This window comes from Poeciliopsis prolifica, unplaced genomic scaffold, assembly GCF_027474105.1.
Source record: "Poeciliopsis prolifica strain line A6 unplaced genomic scaffold, Auburn_PproV2 SCAFFOLD014, whole genome shotgun sequence".
Taxonomy (NCBI): domain Eukaryota; kingdom Metazoa; phylum Chordata; class Actinopteri; order Cyprinodontiformes; family Poeciliidae; genus Poeciliopsis; species Poeciliopsis prolifica.
Window position 1 is genome coordinate 2,172,441 of NW_026562389.1, and position 15,132 is coordinate 2,187,572.

Below are 15,132 nucleotides of genomic sequence, written 5' to 3' on the forward strand. Positions count from 1 at the left end.
CGCTCTGTTAGTAAGAGCCTGTCAGAAAGAGCCTGTCAGAAAGATATAATTAGTTCCCCTTCTTCAGCTGAGTATGTGAAAATACCAAAGATAACATGGTTTGACAGGCAAAAAAAATTGTGATTTTGCATTAACAAGTTGCTAGCATAGGACTTCGTTTTTGAATGTAGGCTACAGTAGATGAATCAACCAGGAATGATTCATCTTTCAGGGTCGTCGTTTGGAAGATCTTTTTTCTTCAGTTTGGTTCTGAGATTTTTTCAATAGCTCTTCATGTAAATAATTAACTTCTTTAAGTTTAATGAGCTTCTTCTGTTTTTCTCATTTCCAATGTCGTATGTTTTTTTCCAATGGTTCTCAAACTTTTCAGGCCTACTCCTCCTTCAGGAAAAAGGACAGTAGCCCATCGTCATATAATAATGTTCATATAAGTCACTAATACACAGAGAAAGCCTTCTGTATTAAATTGGGTTTTTTAAATATTATAGATCATATTTCAAAGACATTTTCTTTGTCAAAAAGTTTCAAGCTAAAAAGTAGAGAAATTAAAAGATAAACTATCTTATGTATTTAGATTAACAAATAAGCACAGCAGTAAACTTGAGAAAATATTGCTCAAGTTTTATTTCTGTTGAGTGAAAAACAAAGATTTTTATTGCAGTTTTTCAATTTCCTATATTTCTTGCAGAAATTATTTTTCTTTGTATTTTTTTTCTCAAAATAACAAGGCTTAGAAATAAGGATAGCACTTGAACAATAATGAAATAAATAATTTCAAAAGAAATAAAAATACATTTTTACACAGAAAACCGCTCCACCTTCTCTCCTGTCATGTCAACATGTCTCCCTTGTGGCCGCAGCACAAAGCTGTAGATCTAACACTGTTGCCGTAAAATATCAAAGAGGCACTTTTTCAAACATATGAATAGGTACTTCATTGTTTTCATTAAACTTTCTACTATTAAACATTTCATGTAGACACGTATGTTGTTCATACCGTATGCTATTCTCTTATGTTGAAATGCAAAGTGCTCATTGTAAGACTCCTTTCCCTGGATTCAGCTCAGCTTTGGTTGCTTCAAACCCCAGCAATTAATGGAAAAGCTGAGCTCACCAGAGCGAAATTAAGGAGTCTATAATTAGGTATTGGACTTCTTGACACAACTGAAATCGTCAGAGTTGACAGTCTCATATCGACTATCATCTAAGAGACCACAAACTCACCCCAAGACTTTCTTCTGAGCCCCTGCTGTTCATCTTGTTGACCCATGACTGTGCTGTCACATTAATCAGTAATTACATCATTAGGTTTACTAATGACACCATAGCTGACAGTCTCATCAGCACAAGTGGTGAGTCAGTTTGCAGCACACACAATCTCAGACTACAAAAGACAATCGTGAAATGGGAGATTCACTAAAAGCACTGTCTACTGGTGATCTACATCCATGACCAAGATGACAGACCACAGCACAGACTAAACCATTTTCAATGTAGAATCTGTGATGGATCTTTTCCAGTTTATCTTCTTCACAAAAATAAACTGTGAGCATTACAGTTTTCTCTTTGATTTGCACAGTTTATTAGAAATTGCTTTGGATTTACTTCAAATATAATGGACAAAGAGAGAAGAAAATGAGCGAAAGAGGGAGAACGGTGAGGAAAGAAGTTTATAGGGAAAGAAGGTGAGTCTAAGTCTAAATCTGCACCGGCAGAAAGAGAGAGAGAAAAAAACAAAACCCAGAATCTATATCAAGAAATATAAACATATGAAATAACATAACTGAACATTACACTTTATTATACAAGATGCATTTAATAGCAACTGCATCTGAAAACACCTGAATAGAATTTTCTGAGATTTTCATTTCATATTTTCCCTCTATTTGGTTCAGTCTCAGCCTCAAATATATTCATATATTCATTTGGGATTATATGAATGAATAAAATTGGCATAATATAGCTTTAGATTAGACAGGTTGAACTTGAAGTAAAAATTTTTTCAGGATCAATGACAACACATACAAATAAACAGACGAACAAGGAATGCTACCACTACTTAAATAGAAGTAGTGGTAGCATTTTAATCTAGCTATTCTCAGCGATATTTCTGCTGAGAACTGCTTTGTTATCAGTTTGCTAAGATGTGACAAAAAATAGGTCAAGTTAAAGTTTTTTGAAAACAACTTAATTAGATGAAACTGGACAATCAACAATTCAAGGGGAAATGTATTTGTTTTAGCATGTTCATTAGTCTGTGCATGGATTTGTGCTTGAAAGTGTCCAATTAATGAGCACATCTTTCGCCTGATTCAACGCCTTGTTGGCAATTAAGGTGACGTCGCTGAAAGTAAAACTGTCTCTGTGGTCATGAAACAGTGAGCAAGTGGATAATGTTGTTAATAGAGATCCACGGCTTCACCATGGATCTCATTACTGCTAGAAAGTATCGAACTTAGTGGCGGATTTTAAGATGCAGATCAACAGTGATCACTCAACTGTTGCCCTCGAGAACAAAAAGCAGACGTATTTTTTTGACTTGGGCTGTGTACGTATTTATGAGATGCATGGTGGGATTCTGTGAAAATGCACTGCAGGAGCTGGCAACCGATAAAACAAGGACAGTTGTTGCTTTTTTTGCTGAAAGACTTAATTTTAAGGGAATAGATCGTTTTCTTGGCAACACATTTCTTCTTGGTGACAGGCATTAGAAATGATGCAATAAGCCAAGGGATCTTTCCTTCTCCAAGATTCCCACTTCTCCTATCCTGTCTCTGGTTCTCTGTCTCTTACTCTGTCTTCCTGTGACATTAACAAGGTGCCAAAGGCAGTATGGTCAAATTTTTGATTTTGACTTGATCTTGAGTGAAAGTCACTGGTACAGAAACACAAAAGTATCATTTATTTTTTTATTCTTTCTTCTGTTGTTAGATTTTAAAGGTGAATACAAAATTAGCATTGCATTCATCTGGTTTGCTGATAAAGTTCTTGTGTAAACAAGTCATATGTTTAGCTGATCTAATTTTGTACTTCTTTGTTTCTTGATAAATATCTTGTCCCATACATCAAATGTTATTTTTATAATTATATCGCCATTTGTTGACGTCTTTGTTAAATACGTGGAAAAAGACAAAAAATAAATCCATCCATTTTATTAGTTGTACAATCTCAAACTGAAATATATCAAAAAATCTAATCAATTTGATCACACCAGCTCCAGTTTAACTGAATAAAGTTGGCTATGATGACAAAAGTGGCCTTAAAGAAAGACAACGGAAACATTTTTTAAATTACCTCCCCAGAGTTTAACAAAATAATTGATTTTTTGTTTTTCTTTCGACTTTTTACTTGGGCAATGGTGGCAACAGTTATCAGTATTCATACAGTAATTGGTGAGTTGCTGGGTTGAGCCCCCACTTTATTTCGGTTCTGTCCTATGCAAGACAATTCCTGCACTTCACTTGCTTTGCCTGTTGGTTCTGGTCAGTGGGCCCAGTGGCGCCGTTGCATAGCTGCCTCGCTTCTTTCAGACTGTACCACGGCAGCTCAGATTACAGTCCAGTAGCTTGTCACCATCGGTGCATGAATAACTGAAAGTAATTTTAGACCTTTTCACAGAACCAGTATGCATTAATTGCTGTTGCCCTTTTCAAAACTAAAACAAAGACAAAAATCAGAAAGTGTTTGAGTACAACAACTATTTTAAGGCGCTAGAAAAGCCCTCAAATTCCAGGTCCCAGTTTAGTTGATCACCTGCCTCATGTTCAGGACAATTATAAGGTTGATCCTTACAGATCCCAACCTGCAGCACGTTGGATTTAAAAAATCTGCTGCCAATTTATTGTTCCCATATATAGAACCGCTCCATGGTTTTAGTAGAGTCCATGCGTCAAACTCTCTGGGCTGTTTTGGGAAGGTCTATTATGCAGTAGGTCTGGTTGGTGTATTAAGCAAATAGTAATGTTTCTCTTTTGAATTGCAAATTTGGAACAAAACAATTTACCACTCATTGGAATTGTAGCCACTATTTTCCTTTTATGTATTTTATAAAGATGTTTTTTTTCTACAGAGAAGTGAAAATAAATGGTTCAACATTAAAATCTGTTGGACTGGAGGACTGCATTTCCTCATTTCTGTTTTTATAATTGTCTTTAATTTCATGCAAGTTCACGAAGAAATGAAGAAAAATGAATCATTAAAGCACCTTTCCTCATCAATTTGTGAATTTAAACACCTCTCATTAGAGCTGCCACTTCAGTGGTGTTGGATAATGTTGCTCAGTGAGAAATCGTCTAAAACAATTGCTTTTTAATGGCAAGCTTGAATTTACAGAGAAGAAGCCAAGTTTCCATTTAATTCAGAGGGAAGTCTTTTTTTTTATTATAGCTTAACAAGTTAATGGTTGCCAGTAAAACTGTTTGAGACATTGCAAGCATCTCTTGACATTAAAAGTAATATGCAGATTTTTTCATGAAAAGTAAAATTTTAAAAGTTGTTCCTGCAAGCTCAGCTTGTATCATGGATGTAGTGCTTTTGCTTTATGTATTATTAATCTTTTTTTTTTTAGCTTTAGTTTACAGTTTGTGTTTCTTATATGAAAGAAGAAAAAGATTTAGCTTCATATTTGTCTGACTTTTACACCAGTATTTAGGGTGATGCAACATGTTTTTGTGTACTCATTCCTGACTGTACGAATCCTAAAGTCCACTGTTTTATCACCATTTTTGTGAAACCCAATTTCGAACTCTAGGCCTACAATTTGATCTTGACTCTAAGACTTGGTTATTTCTTACAAACTTGTCGGCTCTAGCAATTTTCTTTTGCTTATTTAATGCTTATGGGCTTTGATCTTATTTATTGTGTCCATTACACTGTGATAAAATAACCAATAGTAGCATAAGTGTACACATAAAAAAAACAACAACACATCTCTGAAATCATAACTCCCTCCAGGAAAACTGAGAGGGCACTTGTTTAGTTTAGAAAGGTCTCTGTTTGATGCAGTCGGTGTTTATGTCACATAGTGGTGTTCTGTACCCCATCTCTGTGTCTTTGCCCTCAACACTTAACACTGTCAAAGTTCAGGAGCTGTAGAGCTCTCATAAAACAACACTAACCAGTCCTGTGGGAAAAAAAACTTTCAGAAGTGGCAGCATGTTTTTCTTTTTGTTAAAGCGCAGGCAGACAAGTTCTTTAAAGTTTTAAAAGCTGATGTTGAGAAAAGTTGAGACTCTTCATCTCCTTTATGCCTTTGAATTGTCTGTGAAAGCAGCAAGTAGCACAATGGATTAGACATTGTTTACCCATTTTTTGTGTTTGCTGTTGGCCTTGAGCCCATGTCGTCCATCTCAGTGATGAGTCTGCGTACAAGCGGGTGTCAGATTGTCTGCCCAGAAGAGGCTGTCTTGTCCATCAGAATTTGGATCATTTCGCGAAACAGAAATGACAAATTTACTTCCAGCAAACCTGCCTTGTAAAAAATAACCTCATCTAAAAACAGCCAAATGCCCATTTCTCTGTGTCAGAAAGAGTTTTGCGGTGTTCCTTCACAAGCTTGAGTAAAGAGAGGAAGCGTCTCCGGGGTGTCATGGGCTGCAAGATCACTTTAAAAAGCTCAGACAGCTCACAACAAACCTGAAGTATATTCTACACCAAAAATTTAGTCGTATATGTTTTCCTACTTTTATTTTTCTTTGGGTTTTTTTTTCTCTTGTCGTCCATTTTTGAGTACTTTTTCAAACTTCTAGGTAATTTTCAAAATTCAATGCTTTTCCCCTCCAATTTCCCATTGCAACATATACACCATTCACATGATACCATGAATCTTTCTTTCATTGCACCATATTTTTCTTTTCTCTTTCTGACTACTCATAGCTGTGCATAGCGCTTCCAACAATCACTGTCATCATATCACATTATGGTTTTATAATTTTGTTTTGTATACATCTACAGTGGTTTAGTACATACACTGTCAAATACACACATATCCCACACATGAAATGTAATCATAGTGGTTAATGGATAATAATGAGACAAGGAAAACTCTGGAAAACTGGTTGGATAATATATTTAAATGACAGACAAGTGCCAGTAAGCTTGTCTGGTTAGCTTTTGCCATTATCTCATAACACCCATATCCTAATTAGTGCTTTTAATAGAGCTGAAAATTTCTCAAACACTCAGCTGGGCTGAGAGGAAAAAAGACATCAAAATTGTGTCCTAAATAGATCAAAGGCCTCGTTGTCAACTCATCAGATCTTGAGTTGTTATTAAAATACATCACAGTGCTTTTCCTCAGCAAACAATATGCTGAGGAAATATATTTTTAGACTATCATTGGAGAATTAAGATATCAACAAAGTGCTCCTTGATGCCTTTGAATGCAACCCTCATTTTTCAGTTTATATTTAGGATCTTCTTAGGAACAAACATTCAATTTGACAATCTGACAGATTTAAAATGACATTTAAAAAGCTTATTGATAACAGACTCCGGTATTTTGCTGATGCTAGTGATGAAGAGTGTAGACATTTTCAAATGACTTACTAATTACTGTGACATTTTACCCCCCCAAAAAAAGCAGATTATTAACAATTAGAAAATATTTTTAAATATTATGTTAAAGTTTTTAGAGTTCCTTGCTAGTTAATCAAAAGCCTACAACATTTTTGCATCTTGCTACATTGTGATAAAAAACATCAGTATATTTTATTTATATTTGAAGCATTGAAAATATGTGAAGTGAAAGAAAAATGATATATGCATTTTTGTTTAAACCAAATTTTGAAAAGCAGTGTATGGATTTGTATCCACCACCCCCAACAACATTTATTTTATTTCATTTAACAAGAATTTTTATGTGTTTTGTTTGCATGGCTCATAGCAAATTGCAAACAAGACCTTACAGTTTCTTTCATCATATGACATTCAAAAATGTCATATGGATGACTTGCAGTTGTTACGACAACAGATTATGTGACTTGAGGCTTGGATCTCTGCAGCTCCTGCATAGGAGGAACTTTGGATGGCAACTGGTGAGACTCAGTTCAGTTTTGGAAAGTCAGAATAAAGGGACATGAATTCAGTTATACACCACACTTTTAAGATTCTTATTTGCAACAGTTTTCACAAGCATGCACATGTGAAGTATCCATGTTAAGGTTGTTGCTACATTTTAAGCAACAACTTTTAGACTTTGATACCAATGGCAAGATCTTAATGCAAACAACAAATGTCAGACGTTTAATAAGAGCAACAAAAGTAAGCCAGCATCTAATTGGTTCCTATTTATATAATTTTCTCTCTCTTTTTTCTCTCATTTCTTGCATGGAATGCAATTCAGCCTTTGTGTCCTCACCCTGCATCCATCTAGCTGTGTTTCACTCAAGAATCCCACAGTCAGTGGATTAATGCAGTCCCAAATTCCAAACCTTTGACAGAGCAGAATAGTTTGACGCAGCTCAGCTGCTTTGTAATCCCATATATCAGGACCGACATGTAATGATATTAATGGTTTCACACACTCAATGTGATTCACATTTGAGAGCAATACCTTTCTGTGCTTTATAGTTCATCTTTTACTGTATTGGTTTCTCTGAGCCTGTCATAAGCCCAGAATCTGACCCCAAGGGCTGCACTTATGTGATTATTTTTCTCCAGATCCATTCGATTCTATTTATGTTGTACAAAAGCAGCAGAAAGAAAAAACAATGATTCAATCAAAGAAACAGGAAGACTATAAGAAGAGAAAGAGTCCATGGCTGCTGTGGTAGACTATCAGTCACTTTATTTTATTTATAAAAATAAAATGTTATGACTTACATAAGGTTTATGCCTTTTTAATGCAAGAAGGGAGGTTGAATTAAAAAAAAATGCAAAATTACAAGTTTTTATGCAAGAAGCCCTCAGAGAACCCACTGGACTCCAATGAGTCCAACCAGGACGAGATACAGCCTCTGTTTTATTCAATACATGACACCACTTCTGCTCATCAAAGATGGATCTGTGGATGTCAGTCTGTGTACTTTGCTCTCTTGAACATTGTATGTCTTTTATATTTATTCTGCCATAGATTCTACTATTATGTGGTCACTTTTACTAAAGAGGAACTCCTAAACACTAGGCAGTTCTCTCTTGGCATTTCCTTCTTCATTTTTCACTGACCTCAACTCTACTGATGTCTTTGTTATGCCTTAGCTATTTTTCAGTGATGGAGATGAGGGAAATAGGCAAGCGCCCTTTTCAGGTTTCTGCAACCCCAACTCAGCCCATCCCTCCCCTCATTCCAACCTCCCTAATGTCTGCTATTCGGGTAACAAAATGGTCAAAGTGCTACATTTTATTTCTAAAAAACGTCTTCTGTCTTCCATTCTTATGTTTTATTGGAAAATTAGTTTGGTAAGCACATACTGGACTGGGCTTCAATCTTTTTGAAATGAGTTGCTGCACGAAGCTTTTGTGAACCTCTTGTGATGGTGTACTGATGTCACACTGTTACAAAAGATGTGTAGCCCTTGCCTAGAGTAATTTTAGGCAAGGGCTAAAAGGGTGTGGAGTACTTGCACACAATGACCTTTTATTCACTGAGGATGTTGTCTTTGCTTAATTTGGCATGTATTTATACCCACCAACAGATGCTGAAAGACAGCTTGCTTAGCTGAGAACAGAGGTGGAAGAAAAGCACCCAGCCTTTCTCATTTTTATTCTTTAATCTATTTTAACATGACAAACCTTTTTGATGAGCTTCCAAAATTTAGACAATTTTGGAAGCCCTGTGTTCCACAAGGGATAAAAACACACTGCACCACTGTTGTGCAGCTTAAAGAGATACATATTGTGCTGTCACAAGGTCTACTTTGGGACTTTCTGATCACCAGCTGTTTATCCTATTTCAACCTAAAGCAATTTATGAAAAAACATCTAAGCCTCTGCTTGGGGCTTTTAGAAAGTGGACTGAACAGTCAAAGCAGATGTTACTAGTCTGCATAGACTGTAGTGTTTTGACGCTTCGGCAGCAGAATTAAGCGAACATGCTGAGACTGTGACTTCATCGGTTTTTGAGAAAACATGCATGAGCAGACCAAGACTTTTAGCATGTTTAACAACAATGAACCAGCTTCCTTAGATGTGTTTATGTCACCTTTGAGGAAGCTGTGTTGCACACAGAAAGTGGCTTGTAGCAGTGGGGAATGGACCTTCAATAAGCAGGCCAGGAACAAACTGACCAAGAAGATCAGATTGGTGCAAAATGTTTGTTTCCATTTCTTTATCATAACTAAATAAGAAATAGATGAGTTGGGCATGAGTAGAATTTAGTGTGATTAATAATAAACTTAATCCTTTATAAAATCAATAGCTGGTTCTCTTACGATTTTCTGTGGTATTGATTAATCTTAGTGTTCATTAAGATTACTTGATGCATTTATGAGATTTGTTTTTTGACTTTTAACTTATTTTTGCTGTAACTAATTTAGATAGTAAAAACCACAATTTCTGCATTTATTTAGTTAGTTTTGAAATGTTTGTTGATCTGAAAAGCAGGTGTAGAACACATTTATCCTACATGTTGATGTGTGATAATAAATCATTAGTTATGAAAACACAACGAGGACAGGAATCATTCATTGCTGCACAAATAACATTCTTTTCATGCACTTTGCATATTCAAAGAATAATCAAAATCTGTAGGTTTATTTGGTGACATTAACTGCTTGCAACTTTAATTTGGTCATGTTTGTTCTGAATAAATCATCTAAAAATTGCATCCTCAATTAAAAAAATTGAAAATGAAGGTTGCAAGTTTGTCAGAATTCGGTTTAGAGTTAGTCACAACTTCTCCACACAAAAATGTATGAATTTATCAATAAGACTCAAAAAAGTTTCAAATAAGTAGTCCTGCCAGCATCTGATACCACAACACCTTAACTTCATGTCTCGTTTGTTGCACTCCTATCTCCTATTTCTATCTGCAGACTGCAGATGGAAATCTGCAGTCTGTCCATCATTCCAGTCCAACAGATCTACTACAAGCATCATCTTGATGTGTTGCCACAACAACAGGTGCCACCCATCTTTTGCAACATGCATGACTCACTGGGATTTCTTCCTGAACACTTGTTTTTCCTGCGACAGTCCCTTATCTTTTCATCTTGTGTAAATGGATTTGTGTATAGGGTTTATGTAATACATGATAGGAGATACAGTGGAAATGTTGTGTCTGTCATGTTTTGAATTATATGGTGTTATGTTTCCAATTTTTTTGTGCTTTCCTGGAAAATTTTAAGAAAGTTTTAACTCTAAGCACATAGATATCTCCCATGTGCAATGTCTTGAGATTTTTTTTCCTCTAAATCCTTTTTTGGTAAATGTTAGAGAATCTTGAAGGTAAAACTGCAAAGATTTGAAACATAATTTGAAGCCAAATATGTAAATGTACATACACTGAATGTACATACACTGTCTCAACTTGATTAATATGCTGCATGTGATTGCGTGTTATTTATTTATTTGTTTATATCTAGTCATTATGAAAAAATAACTCTTTCTCTCTTAACAGTTACTAGAGGTTATTATTAAAATAACTAATATGTGTTTTCATATTAGTTATGAAAACACAATGAGCACAGGAATCATTCATTGCTCCACAAGTAACATATTATTTTCATGCACTGAGGATATTCAAAGAATAATCAAAACCTGTAGGTTTATTTAGGGACATTAACTACTTGCAACCTCAATTTGGTCAGGTTTGTTCTGAATAAATCATCTAAAAATTGCATCCTCAATTAACCAAAATAGAAAACGAATGCTGTAAGTTATATAAAAAAAATTCCCTTCTCACCCACCGCGGGTGGTTCTTATCCTCTGAGCTCGGGTCCTCTACCAGAGGCCTGGGAGCTTGAGGGTTCTGCGCAGTATCTTGGCTGTGCCAAGGACTGCACATTTCTGGACTGAGATGTCTGATGTTGTTCCTGGGATCTGTTGTAGCCACTGCTCCAGTTTGGGGGTTACTGCCCCGAGGGCCCCGATGACCACAGGCACCACTGTGGTCTTCACCTTCCAGGCCCTCTCCAGTTCTTCCCTGAGGCCCTGGTATTTCTCCAGTTTCTCGTGCTCCTTTTTCCTGATGTTGCAATGACTTGGTATTGCTACATCTACCACAACGGCTTTCCTCTGTTGTTTATCCACTACGACAATGTCTGGTTGGTTCGCCATTACCATTTTGTCTGTCTGGATCTGGAAGTCCCACAGGATCTTAGCTCTGGCGTTCTCCACCACCTTTGGGGGTGTTTCCCACTTTGATCTCGGGGTTTCCAGTCCATATTCTGGATGGGCGAGATATATATATATATCTATATCTATCTATCTATCTATCTATCTATCTATCTATCTATCTATCTATCTATCTATCTATCTATCTATCTATCTATCTATCTATCTATCTATCTATCTATCTATCTATCTATCTATCTATCTATCTATCTATCTATATATATATATATATATATATATATATATATATATATATTATTTATATATATATATATATATATATATATATATATATATATATATATATATATATATATATATATATATAATATATATATATATATATATATATTATATATATATACACTTATATATTATAAATATATATTATAAACTTTAACCCCTAAATGGAGTAGCTTTCAACCAATAAGCAATTTCCCCTGGGGATCAATAAATTCTATTCTATTCTATTCTGTCTGTCATTATGTCAGACTAAAGTTGTCCAGCTATAGGTCACTTAGGATATTTAAAGTTATTTCAAGCTGCTAAATGCCAGAATATTGGCAAAATGTTTTTTGAACAACTTTTAAAACTTTCTTTGAAGTCAGAAATTTACATAATGTCTCGTTTGTATTTGTATATCTTATTATCTGTTCCTACTGGCCAGAGCTATATGCCTTTCAGGCAGACTTCAGGTTTGATCTATTGGACTTTGTGTTCCAAACAAAATTGTAGAGGTGTCTTCATCGCCACTGGACATAAAATAGACTCAGGAGTTTTTTAATGACAAACTAATTGTTTTTATTTGTTTCAGTGCTACAAAGCTTGTTGCGTGAAGATAGAAGCCCCTTGTGCCTCATGATCGAAATGCATTGAATCAGCACAAGACATGTTCTGCTTGACAATACAACAATGGTTGTCGTCGCATGTGGGGGGCTACAGAGCTACAACACTGAAGAAATATGCTTGTACATTGAAAATGTATGTCTCAGCCTTGTTGTCTGCTTGTTCAATACAGAGTCGTCCTAAAACATTCTGTCCCTGAATAAAAAGTCTGTGAGGTTGTTTTTCTTTTTTTCATTATTATCTTTTTTGCTGCTCTGCACAGTTTTCTCTTGCTTCTGCGTTTAATTTTATAGAAGAAAAGTCACATTTTTGCGCTTATGGTCTGTGGAATTTGCACTTTATGATCTTCTTGAATGCACTTTGAAAGTCTTTGTTAAAATAGGCGTATATAATGGGGTTAAGGAGGGAGTTCGAGTAGCCCAGCCAGTTAATAACGGCACCCAGCCAGTCGGGCATGTAGCAGCTCTCCGCGCAGAAAGGCAGAACCAGCGCCACAATGAAAAACGGCAGCCAGCACACAATGAATGTTCCCATGATGATCCCCAGCGTCTTCACGGTTTTGCGTTCCCGGGAGAGCGCGAGCTTTCTCTTTGCTCCCGAGTTCCTCTCGTTCATGTTCTCATAACCATGAGAGGATGACTGAGGGGTGTTAGGCAGAGGCAGGTGCGTCTTGGAGTTGCTGATAACTTCTATAATCTCCAGCGACTCGCCCTCCTCTCCGTGCTTCACAGCGCCGTTTACGCACGGAGAGCTGGATTTGGACTCGTCGCAGCGCCTCCAGCCTTTTCCACGAGTCTCCCCATTGCTTTTCTTGTGGAAAATTGCCGGAGACACGGCCAAACACTTGTCCGAAACTTTCGCCTTCTCTGTCTTCTTAACCGTTTTTCGAATCCGAAACCGAGCGGCCCTGAATATTCTGCCGTACAAGACTAGCATGAGGATGAGGGGGATGTAAAAAGCCCCGAAAGTGGAGTAGATGGTGTAGCCTGGATCCTGGCTGATCATGCATGCGTCTGGGTTCGCCCTGTCCTCGGCGCTCCTCCATCCTAACATGGGTGGGATGGAAATGGAGAATCCGATCAGCCAAGTTGCGGAAATCAGGAGCGCTGCTCGCTTTGGTGTTCGTTTATTTACATAATCAATGGGGTCTGTTATGGCCCAATACCTGTCCAAGGCGATTGCGCACAGATGCAGGATGGAGGATGTGCAGCACAACACATCCAGGGAGATGAATAAGTCACAGATCTCCTGCCCCAAAGTCCACTTATTTAGAACCTGGTATAGGGCTGCCATTGGTAAAACCAACACCGACACCATCAGGTCTGTAACGGCCAAAGATCCAATCAGATAGTTTGCCACATTTTGGAGAGATCTCTCCAGGGCGATGGCTGCCACAACGCACGCGTTGCCAAATATGGAGCAGAGGATGAGGGCCCCCAGGAGCAGAGAGGTGATTATCTGGTAAGCAAGCACCAGGTCGGGTTGAAACCTAGACTCCGTGGCGTTGCTTCCCCCGATCCAGTCGGCGACCACGTCCATCCCTTCGGGGTAACCGCCGGTGGCATTGCTGGCGTTGCTGCTCGTTAGAAAATCCATGTCGTCGAACTGAGAGTGCAACTTTTCAACTGCAGCTGGCGATGTGTAAGCGTAAAAAAAAGCAGAAGGCAGTCAGCTGCTTACACTGCTGCAGCTGCTGCCGTGGGTTTTATGGTGTCCATCGGAGTTCCTGCTGCCGCTCTCAGGACGCATGACGCTGTGTTTGTGGGTATGCATGAGAGTGTGCGTGTGTGTTTATATGTTTGTGTGTGTGTAGGGGTCAGCATGTGTGCGTGTGCGTGTGTGTGTGTGTGCGTGTGTGGACAGCCAGGTGTGCACTAGTGCTGCGAATAATCTGAGCTTGGTGAGTCCGTGAATTCATTTATACCAACTGCTCTACGTACGTCAGACCGGGAGGAGTTCACCCTGGAGTTTTCTGCTGCTGCGCTTCCCAAACGCTTCACTTTCTGCTACTGACAGGAGAAGGACACGCTGTCGTTCCCTTAGGTTTCATTTTATCCTTCATTATTATTATTATTATTATTATTATTATTATTATTATTATTATTATTATTATTATTATTATTATTAACAGGACTAGTACTTAAAAACTCTCTTACTTGTGATGAAACTGCAATCAACCTTACCGGGAGTATCTTATTTTTGCTATAACGTATTATTTAATTAAATTGAAGCAGATGTTTTTTTGTTTTTTTTTTTTTTTTTTGTCAAAATGCTTCCAAAGGGCAAGAAGTGCAAATTCAATGTGCGCAGACAGTGGAAATTGTAGTTCAAGACCAAGACCAGCTCCTCCTAAAGGCCAGACAGGAACGATGCTGCCATCTGCTGTTCACTTTTTATCTTGCACTGACTGTTTTCATTTTGGGGGAATGGTTGTGCTCCCGATGGAGAGGATAGGCTGCTTCTTTTTTTTTATTTATTTAGTCAGAATGTTTTTGCTGTTTCTGCGAACTGAATGTTTTTCATGTTCAGAGTCATTTTACTTCCAAAATAAGCATTAGATTTGTTTCTGCCGTCCTGCAGTGTCCAGTAATGTCTTCATGCAAATTAAGATAAAGTCATTAAAAAAAATTTTTCTGTATTTTATCGAGATTGTGTGTGACAGTTCAACACAAAGTAGTGAATAATTGTAAAGTGGGAGAAAGTGGAAACATGGAATTTGTTAGAAGCATAATAAGTCAAGATGAATTGTCCCAATTAGGAAAACTGACACTTCAGCCTGAACACATGATCGCCATTGGATGTAATAGTGGCAGCATCATGGTAAGAGGAAACTTGCTGACGTTGATGAGGTTGGATGGAGGCAAAAAGTGGTCAACCCTTGGAGAAAACAGATGCAGAATACTTAGGTCTGAGGAAGATGTTCACCATGAAGCAGGGCATGTATTCTAAAAATACAGCCAGAGCTAGAATAAATTGATTTGTCTCAAAGTTCATTCAAGCTTTACAACGTCTCAG

General features: G+C 37.3%; 1 protein-coding gene across 1 annotated transcript; it reads right to left on the bottom strand.

Annotated features, from left to right (window-relative positions):
* Positions 1 to 12,064: 12,064 nt before the first annotated feature.
* htr1aa (5-hydroxytryptamine (serotonin) receptor 1A a) lies at positions 12,065 to 14,045 on the bottom strand. Its single transcript, XM_055039940.1, has one exon. It carries the CDS (start codon positions 13,711 to 13,713, stop codon positions 12,433 to 12,435), a length of 1,281 nt encoding a protein of 426 aa, XP_054895915.1. The 5' UTR covers positions 13,714 to 14,045; the 3' UTR covers positions 12,065 to 12,432.
* Between the last annotated feature and the right edge of the window lie 1,087 nt (positions 14,046 to 15,132).

Coding starts and splice junctions, on each gene's coding strand:
- htr1aa (XM_055039940.1), bottom strand. CDS start 13,713: ATGGATTTTCTAACGAGCAGCAACGCCAGCAATGCCACCGGCGGTTAC.